Source organism: Phoenix dactylifera, chromosome 17 (genome assembly GCF_051530095.1).
Source record: "Phoenix dactylifera cultivar Ajwa chromosome 17, Ajwa_hap1_PhDact_Kaust_v1.1, whole genome shotgun sequence".
Taxonomy (NCBI): domain Eukaryota; kingdom Viridiplantae; phylum Streptophyta; class Magnoliopsida; order Arecales; family Arecaceae; genus Phoenix; species Phoenix dactylifera.
The window spans coordinates 16137923-16149927 of NC_143206.1; the positions used below are offsets into that span (position 1 = coordinate 16137923).

General features: G+C 35.8%; 2 protein-coding genes across 2 annotated transcripts; both read left to right on the forward strand.

The window, feature by feature from the left end:
- The first annotated feature begins 1015 nt into the window (after nucleotides 1-1015).
- LOC103699118 (Rhodanese/Cell cycle control phosphatase superfamily protein) lies at nucleotides 1016-6861 on the forward strand. The gene is made up of 5 exons (XM_008781174.6): nucleotides 1016-1460; nucleotides 3849-4100; nucleotides 4221-4319; nucleotides 5348-5629; nucleotides 6215-6861. Exons 1-5 carry the CDS (start codon nucleotides 1041-1043, stop codon nucleotides 6593-6595), a joined length of 1434 nt encoding a protein of 477 aa, XP_008779396.2. The 5' UTR covers nucleotides 1016-1040; the 3' UTR covers nucleotides 6596-6861.
- A 1258-nt stretch (nucleotides 6862-8119) lies between these two features.
- LOC103720395 (ubiquinol-cytochrome c reductase complex 6.7 kDa protein) lies at nucleotides 8120-11728 on the forward strand. Its single transcript, XM_088713659.2, has 3 exons — nucleotides 8120-8382; nucleotides 11452-11525; nucleotides 11601-11728. Exons 1-2 carry the CDS (start codon nucleotides 8251-8253, stop codon nucleotides 11503-11505), a joined length of 186 nt encoding a protein of 61 aa, XP_088569785.1. The 5' UTR covers nucleotides 8120-8250; the 3' UTR covers nucleotides 11506-11525; nucleotides 11601-11728.
- The last annotated feature ends 277 nt before the right edge of the window (nucleotides 11729-12005 follow it).

Consider the following 12005-nt stretch of genomic DNA (forward strand, 5'->3'; position numbering starts at 1 on the left):
AGAAGAAAATTTTTTTAATCCTTTTCCATACCTTCCAAAATCAATCTATTATTTTTTTTTATCATCAACCTCGCGGCCCACGCTGAGGTCCTCCTCGAGCGTGGACCACGAAGAAGAGCCCCTGGACCGCGAAAAATTATTTTATGGAAAATTATGGAAAATTATTATGAAAAATTATTTTATACTAATAATTATAATATTTTGTACTTTTATTTTTTATTATACTATAAATATAATATCATATTATATTATATCATAATACATTAATATGTTATGTTAAATAATTTAATATTATGTTATATAATGGAAAATTAATTTATACTAATAATTATAATATTTTATACCTCTATTATTGTATTATACTATAAATATTGTATTATATTACATTACATTATAATACATTAATATGTTATTTTAAATAATTTAATATTATGTTATATTATGAAAAATTAATTTATACTAATAATTATAATATTTTATACTTTTATTATTGTATTATACTATAAATATAATATATATTACATTATATCATAATACATTAATATGTTATGTTAAATAATTTAATATTATGTTATATTACCAAATATTAATTTACTCTAATAATTATATTACTATTATGCTATATTAACATAATATTATTTTATATTACAATAATATTATACTATATCGTATATTTATGTATTAATTTATGTTATGTTTTATTATGTTCTGTTGTATAATACTATGCAATGTCCTTTATGGTAATTTTGTCATACAAAAGTACTTTCTCAGTTTGTTTACCAAACACAAAATAAAGTACCACAGCACTTTACGAATGTAGTTACCAAACAGCAAACAGCTTTTTATAACAGTTCTACTTCAGACAGCTCTACTTCTAACAGCTCTACTTCCAACAGCTCTACTGCCAACAGCTCTCCCAAATAGGGCCTAGTTTAAGCTATCCAGGATAATTGGGCTTGTCTACTGGGCCAGCCCATTTAGATCTCTATTGTAGATACGGTGGCCATTTTGTCCTCTGGGGGAAGTCATCCATCTGGCAAATGCCATCTCTGCCCTTTCTCGGCGTCGCCAACGGCAGCAGAGCGGCTGCTGCGGCGCTACTGAGGATGCTCTACCGCCCCTCCCCAAACCCTAACCCTAACCGTAGATTCCTCTGCGCCATGGCCGCGGGAACCGAGAAAACCCTAATTCCTCACCTCCCCCACCTCTCAAACCCTAACGCTTTCCCTCTCAATCCCCAACACCTCCAGACCTCAGCTCCCAAATCTCTCCATGGTCTGCGATTACTTCCCAGCCGGAGCGCCGCCGTTTCCATTCAGAGCGCCGCAGAAGCGAGAGGCCTCGGAACAGAGGTGGAGAGCTCGAACCTGTCGCTCGTGGTCGTGTCGTTCTATAAATTTGCGGATTTCCCGGACCACACAGCAATGCGCCAGCCGCTGAAAGATCTCTGCGAAGAACTGGTGCCTAGAAAAATCCCAACTTTCTTCCTTTTCTTTCACTTCTTTAATTAATTTGTAGTTTTACGCTGTCACAGTGTTTTTTATTAGGTACTTATTATAAAATACGATCTGTTAGTTTTTGCAATTCCAGACTTTGTGCTTTATCAGATTTTAGTGTGGAATAAGATTTTACTGTGGAATAGTTTCTGTGTTATTGGATGATCTGCGCTTCGACAACGATTTCTTATTGATGCTGCATGGTTGTTTATTTGTTCAAACAGACATTAGGTATTGGATGCTACACAATTTCATTGTTTATTCGAGAGCACACGCATGCATGATATAGATATATTATTATTCTCTCAGAAATATGAGAATCTTTAGATTTCACTCTCAAGTTTCCATTTATTTGTTATTTTTACCCTTATGATCTTTGGATCACTTATAACTCATCTTGGTTGTCTAGTTAAAAGAAGATTTTCAACTGGTAAGCCTCAGGCCATATGTAAAGAAGTGAGCTATTTGCTTTATTCCTAGATAATATAATCCTGTACGACATCTTTTATTAATGGTAAAAGAAAATGAAGATGGAAAATGAAGGGGCAGACCGGTTGATTTGGTCCAACTTAAGCATGGAAGTCATTTGAAAGTAGGAGGCATTTAGATAGGAGGTCCGTTGGATTTGGACGTAGATATGAAAAGTCCATTACAGAGGACTAGGATCTTGATTTTAGGTTTACATGCAAGTCCTTGATAAACGTGGATGAATTTTACTTTGGATTAACCTGAAACTCAGTCTAGAAGGAACCAGATTCCAATTTGGGCAGGAACTCCAGATTTCTTGGTCAAGATAAGTGCAATTTATATGGATTTGGTAGTCAACTCTGACACTCATCAAAGCAGAACTCTGTTTTATTTGGTCGGATATGAGCATCTTTACTGTAGAAAAATGGTATTACCAACAGGCATGATGAAAGTTAGAGGTTGTAGGATACCCCCTCTATGAATAAGTTGTACCAACATGGCTGTTTGTACTTGATATCTCATCGGTATAATCAGTGAAGTTCACGGTTATATGATGGGCATATTCAAGGCTCATAGAAAAGGATGCTGTAGCTCATAGTTTTAGACATGAATCTATATGAAATACGATAGATTATTGGACGTGACGGTCCGTGGCTCAAGATATTAATATAAGTGAGCATGGGAGACCATATTACTATGTATGAGTTACACGTGAAGTTCATGACAATCCTGTTGGTTGCCAAACATTTAGTGTTGAACAAATAGTGCTTTGATGTTAATTTTTGAAGGAGACTCCTAGATTTGGTACCAAAAGAGAGGTAAAATTTACATGATAAAAAGAAGAAAAATGTAAGGATAGCTGAATCAGCCAAAAGTGGTTTCCAAAAGAAAAGGCTGAGAAGTATGACTAGAACCAACTGAGATTGATCAATGCACCAATAAATGAAACAGCTTGACACCAAAATCTTGCTACATAGTGGCATAAACATTTTCTATTGCACTCAAATTAATTTTTCTTTTTTGTTAAACAAATTTATTTGTGACAGCAGGGCAGCTGCATCAGCCTTTCTGCCATTGCCAAAAAAATGTAGTTTTTTATCAAATCACTTGGATTAGATTTCATCTTTAATGTGTAAATATATATAAATAGTTACTATCATAGCTTGTTGTCAATTCTGATATCGTCTCCATCAATTTTAACTCCAAGTTTCAAAGCAACAGTTTCTTCAAACTATGTGCATGGTTTGTGATAACTGAACTGGTACTAAATTGCTGTCTGGCATTTTGCCTACCTACATATGCATGATACTAATGCTTAAAAGATTATACTTTAGGGGAACATGGTTGGTCTAATTAAGAAAAATCTTGGTATGGAGAAAACAAGGAGCCACTTTAATGTAAAGCAGTGTATGTGCTGTTTCTTTTGAAACTACTTTAGCAAAACTTTGGGTTGTTAAAATCAGGATTCTCAGAAGAAGAAATCAGTTGGTGTTTTCCCTGCTTTGAAGACAACGTTGTGCATTAACTGAACTTTATTGCTAGAATCAAGTAACTAAATCAACTGCACTGTAAAACGTGCCTTTCAGTAAAAGATATAAAGAAAGTCACCATATTGTATAACATATTGACATAATAACGGCAGTGAATTATTAAACTGTTTGAAGTTGAATTATCCGTGTACTCATCTCTGCTCTGAATGCACCTTGCACTGTATATCAGTAAACATTGTAGCGAATTTGCTATTCTAATTCCTTCTGCACATAGCTATGTTAAATTTCATCAACGTTTTGAAGCTGGTGTTCAGGTTCTTTTCTTCCTGTAAATTTACGTTTGTGCAGGGACAAGATTTAACTACATTTTCCTCACATGGCTGATTTTGTTCAGCGTGTTTCAGGTGGTATTATTCTTGCACCAGAAGGGATCAATGGTAGCATATGTGGGACAAGGGATTCAGTAGAGAAGGTTCTGAAATTTCTTCAAGCTGATGAGCGACTGAAAGGCCTTAGACAGATAGAGTCACCTGTTACTCCAGAAGATGAGGCTATCCATCATGGACATACTAGCCATTCACCCCTTGGAGCAGGGGAAGATGCACCCTTCCGATGGGACCATGTGCGGGTCAAGGTGAAGAAAGAGGTATTATTTGTTGACTTTAATCTTTCAAATGTTTGGAACTCTTTGATTTGAGGACCTGCCAATGGAACTCATTGTGCTTTCTGGATGATAACCATTTGTTTTTAATGTTTGGACAAGCAGATTGTCTCTTTTGGGGATCCAAGCGTGTTGCCTACCAAAATGGTTGGGAAATATGTGAAGCCAAGAGATTGGAATGCATTGATAAGTGATCGTGATACTGTGGGTAGTTTGAAGCGAGAAATCCATCTGTTTATTCACCTGCAGCAGTACACTATTCTTTCTTATTATGAATAAAATGCTGCATATTGCTGGTTTTACCATGTGAAGTATTATTTGGTTATGTTACCTAATGGAGCTGATAAAACAGTTGAGGCATTATAAGTGACTTAATTATGTATTGTTATCTTATCTAACCATTTCTTTGGACCTTAAATGAAGATAGTCTAGCATGTCATATAATTGTTCTGTTTTTAGTTGCTAAAGAGCCCAGGCTTCTTAGATGACATAATAGCCTTAAAGATGCACCTAACATGCCACTGAAACGTATAGCAAGATCATGAAATCTTAGCAAGGTAGTCTAGAACAGTCAAGCCCACCACTTAGAGTTCCTTTGTGGAACTTCCTTGGCCTTATGCTTTTTTTAGCAGCAGATTGATTCCGCGTGCATCACCATGCTTAATCTTGACTGTGATTCAGAAACTTCTGATTTCGTGATTGCTCAGAACTTGGTTTCTACATATGTTTAGTTCTATGTATGTTGAGTGTCTTCCAAGGTGTCAGTTAGCTTTATTATGTTGCAATGATATCAACACTGATAGCATTTTATTGTAGATTCAAAGTTCCATTTTCTGAGATATAATTAATGTGCCGTTATTGAAACCATGTTTACTATTAAACTTCACTATGTTTGTGGTTTTGAAGGTTAGTAGTCACATTTCCCAGTGTCTAAGTGGAGCTTTTTTAAGTAATCTGCTGATGAAGTAATGCTAATTCTGGCAGTTGCCCTTTTTTCCATTCACGTTTCACTTTATGAACATGTTGCTATATCCATTAAAGAAACTTAGGTGGGCAGAAAATCATGGTTCTTATTTGACTAGGTGTTTTCTCTTGTTGTAACATGCTGCCACATTCATAGCCACATGGTTCTGCAGATTTCTATAAAAGGAACCTTTTGACATTCTCTTTATAGCTATCCTCAATTTCTTATTTGTTGATTTTGAACATGCCTTGGTCCTATGTTTGTGCAGATGGTAATTGATGTGCGTAACATTTATGAAACTCGCATCGGAAAGTTTAAAGGTGCAGTTGATCCATGTAGCACAGCATTCCGGGAATTTCCATCTTGGGTAGATAATACCTTTGATATGGTTAAATCAGACAGCGAGCAATCAGATTTTAAAGATGATAGCACTAAAGAACAGTCTCAGCTTGGGGAACCCAAAAGACTACCTCGTGTGGCAATGTATTGCACTGGTGGGATCAGATGCGAAAAGGCTTCAAGCTTTCTCCTTAGTAAAGGTTTTAAAGAGGTGGGCTGAATCCAGTCTGGGCTACCCTTTTGTGGCCGTTTCATCTGTTAGATAAACTGATAGACAGTGATCTTTTCATCCGTTAAATATAGACAGTAATTACATCTAGGACATGTGGGAACAGGTAAGGGTCCTATTCTGGTTTCTGGTCATGACGGAGTAGTTCAGATGATGTATACATGGTTTTGGAAAAATTCAAATACCTATAGTACTTCAAATATCATTTTTAGATTACTAGTATGCTGCTTCTTGAACTAGAGTTGATGTGATAAAGTTAAAGGATCCTGTAAATAATATATTTCATCTTGTTCCACCTTTTTTTGTTGCTGCCTTGCTGGCATATAAAATTTCAAGAAAATCAAAACATTCCATTAATTTTAAAATACCCACTTTAAAAAGACTTACTGGTTTTTAGCTGATCATGTTGATTTTCCTTCATTTCCTGCATATTTTTTCTAGTGTTTCTCTTATCTTTCCTGTTGATGTGAGGAACACCTTGAGAAGAAGATGATGCTTTCTTTTTGGAAGTGCTAATTGTACTAATTCAGTAATGCTTCCTAATTCTCAGCATATTATTTCATGCAGGTTTATCATTTGGAGGGTGGGATTTTGAAATACCTTGAGGAAATCCCCAAGGCAGAGAGCCTCTGGGAGGGCGAGTGCTTTGTGTTCGATAAACGGGTTTCTGTTGAGCATGGCTTAGTTCAAGGAACTTACAAACTCTGCTATGGATGCAAGCAACCGGTAAGTGATGCAGATATGGAGGCCCCAGAATGGGAATATGGTGTATCGTGTCCATATTGCTTCTCAACAAAATCTGAAGAGGAGAAACAAAGAGCAAGGGCTCGGCAAAGGCAGTTCGTGACATGGGGAGTGATTGGTGGACCTGATAAGGGTCGTCGGGATCCTGCTAGATTTGAGACTGACAATGACAGAAAGGCTAACCATCGTCCTAATTCAATCTAGCTTCAAGATCATTATCAACAGAAAGGTACTGAACTTTTGTGGCTTTTGTGTAATGATGGCTTTGTCAAATTAAGGATTCTGTACTATAATGGGGATGAGGATATTAAATTAGACGAACCTTTAAAATTTTGACTCTGAGACTAGTCCTGGATGTTGTTTGATTGCTTGATTTAATTTCAGAGCTCTATGACAAGAGTTTTGAAGCATTTCCTGAGGGAGCTGATGGTCCAGCAAGATAATAATGATATTGTGTATCATTGCTTTTATTTTGTGGCTGTCTGTTTTCTGTCTCTCTTGAATGATATTGTTGGGAGTGGAGCTAACTTTAACAGAGTCAGATCATACCTCAGGTCTTAAAATAATTACGTGGTTAATTCCTCTTCAGATTCTGGGCACGTCAGTGTAAAATCAATAGGTCTTCCTTGAATTACCATAAAAGGTAAGGAAAAGCTCCTGTACTCTCCATCACCAATTATCCATGGTAAAACATCAGGCTGAAAAGCCCCTTGTTGTTTTTGTATTTTGTTTCTCTGCAAATTAACGAAAAGCCGCATCTTGATTGATATTAAAGATCGACATTTTGCAACATTTCTGCAACACTTGTAATTTTCACCCTTTTTGGAAAGTCACAAATCTTTGTTACTTAAGTGGAAAGATTTTATAAGCAATTTGAAAAAGCAAGAGTTTTATCATACCTGCTGTTCGGTCTAGTCTATTTTTCTCAGATTTTCAAAAACTGAAACAGAAATGAAAAACATTATCAAATGGGCTCTTAGATAATGTGCTTCACTGTTTTAGACATATATTGGTCATGTTCTTTAACCATGTAGGCCTTAATCTCGAACATTTTCAGCTGTGCTTTAGAATTTAGAATCACTGCAACTCTTATATGCTCTTCTCAAAATCGCTTCACCATGACAGCTATGTCCATATCCCATAATATATATATATATATATATATATATATATATATATATATATATATATATATTGTGACAAATTTTCAATGTGGAGTTAGGTGGATCCGGAAATAACATCAATCACATTCGAATACCAAAGCTAGATTGAACAAGCCTATATTATTGGCTCAGAACCTAACATGCCAATTGGTCAGCTAAAATGACAAATAGAAAATATTGTCCAATAATAATTTTTTAAAGGGTACAACTCAATAATAAGTTACAAGCATACTTATCATATATTTTGATTAAGCTTGTCGTCATCAAACCGTGCCAAGGATGAATACAAAAGTATGGCAAGCATAAAAATTCAACTACAAATGCTGGAGAATAATATTCATCTCAACCAAGATTTCATCCAAAAAAAAATAAGTTGAAATATATTATTTAAGTTAATAAGTATCTTAGATCTCTTCATTAAATAATCCATGCTCACAATATTAATAAAATAATTTTGGTAAATGTAATTCTGAGTAGAATTAGAATTTTCAGTCAAATATTCGATAAAATCTGATAGGGAAAAACCCAAACCCAAATGCATGCCCGACGAGCTTATGGAGTTTGGGCTGGGTCTCGTCGGATCTTCCCTATTCGTTTTTTTTTGCGACTTTTACGGCGGGCGAGGGATAACTTTCTTCCTCCACTTAGGGTTTGCATCTGGATAGTAGATCGCGTGAGTTCGGCGAGAAAATAGCGATGGCATCTCCGGCGACGAGTTCGTTGCTGTTCAAGTTCCTGCGGCCACGCCTCCGCCCTCAGTCGACGGACATCGTTTCCGCCGCCACCTGGGGAGTCGCCGCCACCGCCACCGCCCTCTGGCTCATTCAGGTCAAGGGACGCCTTTCCCTTTTCTCGTCATCATTTTTTTTTTCAATGTCTGTTACTCTTATACGAAGATTCGTTCTAAATTTGAGTTCTTGGCCTCATACACTCTTTCGGATTTCCTTGGATTCCACCTCCTACAATACCAGATCTGTTTCATTTCATCAAGATTATGGTTATATGGACCATCGTTTTCATGTGTATGATCCTTCTGGACATGTTTTTCTTCAAGGTTGCCATTGATCCTCCTTTTTTTATTCATCGACACTTTGTTTTTAATCTATTGGGGTGGATGTGGCAGTGATTTCTTGTCGTTCTGGATCGGTTTCTGTAATAGTTTCTTATTTCCTCTGTGCTTATCCTTTGTTTCTTAAGATATAATCTGCTAATCCCTTGATTAAAGAAATCATTTTTTTCACAGTTTCGTAGTTTTGCAGCCTTGGGGTCTTTGAATTCATCTGTTGATCTATACTGGTTATTTAAACTACTTGTGGCCTTTGAATCACTTATCATGTCTTCACAGGCGACTGGCAAAAATGTATTTTTGACATTGCTTTGACCTTCATCGTCAACTATTGTAATTTATCTTTTTATTATAACTGCTCATTGATGTTGAACTCAAGGCATTTAAACTAGAAGAAAGTATGTGGATGGAGTTCATTGGGGCCGCAATAATTTAGACCTACTTAGAACTGATGGCCAAAATATGCATGAATTGTTGCCTTTTCTTATGTGTTTTTTACATACAATTAACTGTAAGGGTTCATTAGTATAGGTAATGTAGGTTTTCAAGGATTGTCAAAGTGGACATATGCTTTGAGAGTATAGTGTGATTGATGGCTGATTGCATGCCCACGAGATTTCTGGGTAGCTTTTGAAGACAAAAAATAACTGCGGCTATGTCGAAATACCAACAAGCACAAAAATCATGGCTATTGTTGCAGAAAAAAGAAATAGAAATCAAAATAAACAAAATGCCAAGAGTCTGTAGCACGTAAAAAAATATCTATAAAGTATGGTATTTGCTTATTCATTCAGAATTGCTAACAGTTGTTAAGTCCGATATGATAGCTCATGTGGAATTAAACAAGTCTTGCTTCTGCAAAATGCATAATCAATGAAATATGTGTTATTTCATGCTTCGTAGAGAGCCTTACATCAATTGGATCCAGTATACAATACGATATAAAAGTCATGCAAGTGATTGCTTATGGAGTTTAAGAACGGATTATAGTGTTTTTATTTGTACATTGTTCGTTGAGTAGAAGATTGGTATATGATGTTCTAATAGTGTACTTGCATATATTTTTCGGAGCAAGGGAAGGTAAATAAATATACGATTCTGTAAGATTGGAAATTCTGAATCCAGGAGTGGGAATGTGTAATGCTGTCTCTTAATGATGAGAACACATCCCAAAAGCTTTCTACTTCTCAGTATTATATTCAACTTTTTAACAAGTTATATTTGGGATCTGCCTAGTTCTTGTGACTAAAACCTAGCACAAATGATGTGCATTTCCATGCAAAATTTCGAAGGTGAATATCTAGTACAACTATGAAGGATACTTATTCAAGCAAGTATGTTAAGGATTTGTCCCCGCTGTAAGAGTGATAAATAATCTGATATGATTGCATAAACATGTGTTAAAAGACTGCGGTCTAAGAATTGATAAAAGAGTGACTCGAAGTTGTGTCTTTGTTCAATTACTTTGAAGTGAATATGCTTATTTAGGATGTTCACCAATGTGTAATCTTGATTCGTAAGAGTGATACCGATTGGATCAAAGGAAATCTAATGATGCAGATAGAGTTGAGTACGCTAAGGAAGCTCAGTACACTAGAGGAGGTTGTGGGTTTGTAGTAACAGAAATTCTAGTTTAACTAGTAATATTAACAATAAACAACAGCACTACCGCATCTATGCAGAGTTGGTCTTATGGCTCCTTTGCCACTTATTGTTACCAAGGTCTAGATCTTCATGGAAATGAGATCCCACATACTTCGCTCCATATAATGATTTTTAAAAGAGACTAATAATGGGTTGCTTGCTAACCAATTTCTATACATATGTATGTATGTATGTATGTATTTCATAGTGAATGCAAACTGTTCACTTTTAATGAATGCAAACTGTTCACTTGATAGATGGATTCATGCAAAAAAAACAAGATTGCATTAAATGAATGGTCCATCAGGTTATTAGCAAAGAATAATAGTAATATTAGATAGCAGCTTGATTTGGGTTGTTGGTATAGTTTAATAGAAAGAGCATAAAAGACTGAATATCATAACACAATATTCAACTTTCTAGGCACATTTTAGCACAAGATCAGTAACAATGCTGCTAGCAAATTTGCTAGATCTTTTGTTAAAGCTGATATCTTTTTTTCTTCACTCTGTCGTTGCTGGTTTTAAAATGTCAAGTATTGTAATATCTTGCTGCAATATCTCTTCATTTCTTTTTTCTATCATTATTGGGTCTATTCTGTATTATCTGATTGATCACATATCAAATTCTTGCTTTTCCTCTATCAAGTGCTTAATGCTTATATTGTCTACCAAATCTCTACCAACGTTTTATGCTCTGTGACACCCTACTGATGTCGCGTTTACATTTAATAAATTTCCTACCTTATTATACCACATACATGGACCCATTCACATTGTATAGAATATACACCAATATACTAGTGAAGATGCCCATACTAATACCTTGTAACAGCACCTTGCCAATGATGATCCATGACATAGCAGGTTCTTCAAATACTGTTGCCACCAGATATTTTAATGGTGTTAGAGGGATAATTTACATATGAAGAGTGCTAATGAGATGGCAGACTTCCTTGTCTAAAAGGTGTGGACATAGGAGCGAGCACTATGTGGGCAACTATTTCCATTGGCTGTCTTTCCAACTCTCTTGCAAGTTGCAAGATTGTTGCACACTGTTCCTCCTACATTCTTGCTGTGCTTGTGAATAACTAAAAAAAGAAATGTTCATTATTTTTCTTTATAACCAATGATAGTCATGTTCTTGTTATGCAGCAGTTTTTTTCATAAAAGTTATTTTTTTTTCAGCCTTTTGATTGGTTGAAGAAGAAGCTGTTGGAGGAACCAGAGCCCGAGAACTGAATTTTGTCTCGACGTGCACGGTAGAAATCTGTGAGAAATTTGGTACCCTGTTAAGGATATCTGTCTTATGTTTCAGTTTCCTTTGCAAATGGCAGGATGAACTGAAAAAAGATGCGCTGTTTCTTGCTTCGTTGATGACCAAACATTTGTTGTTTTTGAAATAACTCCTGTATCAAAGTTCTTATGTGGTTGTGTTGAATGGGTTATGGTTGGTTTGGAATAACTGACATGCATCTCTTGTAACCATTTGCTTTTTATCTAAGCCAAGTATTGCCTGCAGCTATCCAAAGTCTTGAAGGCAGCCAAACAAGCTGGCTACCATGTCAGAAGACAGAATTTGCTGAAGTGTTCACCTGCAAGAGGAAGCTATGATTGTATACTGAGGTACTTAACTACTTATTTGCTGTATTATCTGATTATTTAAGGGGGCGATAAAGTTACAGTACTAGCATTGTCCAAATGCTAGTGTCACCTTTAGACGCATAAATATACTACACCAC

What these genes read in the sequence shown, in the direction of transcription:
- LOC103699118 (XM_008781174.6), top strand. Translation starts at nt 1,041, where the DNA reads ATGCCATCTCTGCCCTTTCTCGGCGTCGCCAACGGCAGCAGAGCGGCT. An exon ending in GGGTCAAGGTGAAGAAAGAG is followed by an intron (nt 4,101 to 4,220) that starts GTATTATTTGTT and finishes TTGGACAAGCAG; the next exon opens with ATTGTCTCTTTTGGGGATCC. An exon ending in TTAGTAAAGGTTTTAAAGAG is followed by an intron (nt 5,630 to 6,214) that starts GTGGGCTGAATC and finishes TATTTCATGCAG; the next exon opens with GTTTATCATTTGGAGGGTGG.
- LOC103720395 (XM_088713659.2), top strand. Translation starts at nt 8,251, where the DNA reads ATGGCATCTCCGGCGACGAGTTCGTTGCTGTTCAAGTTCCTGCGGCCA. An exon ending in CCGCCCTCTGGCTCATTCAG is followed by an intron (nt 8,383 to 11,451) that starts GTCAAGGGACGC and finishes TTTTTTTTTCAG; the next exon opens with CCTTTTGATTGGTTGAAGAA.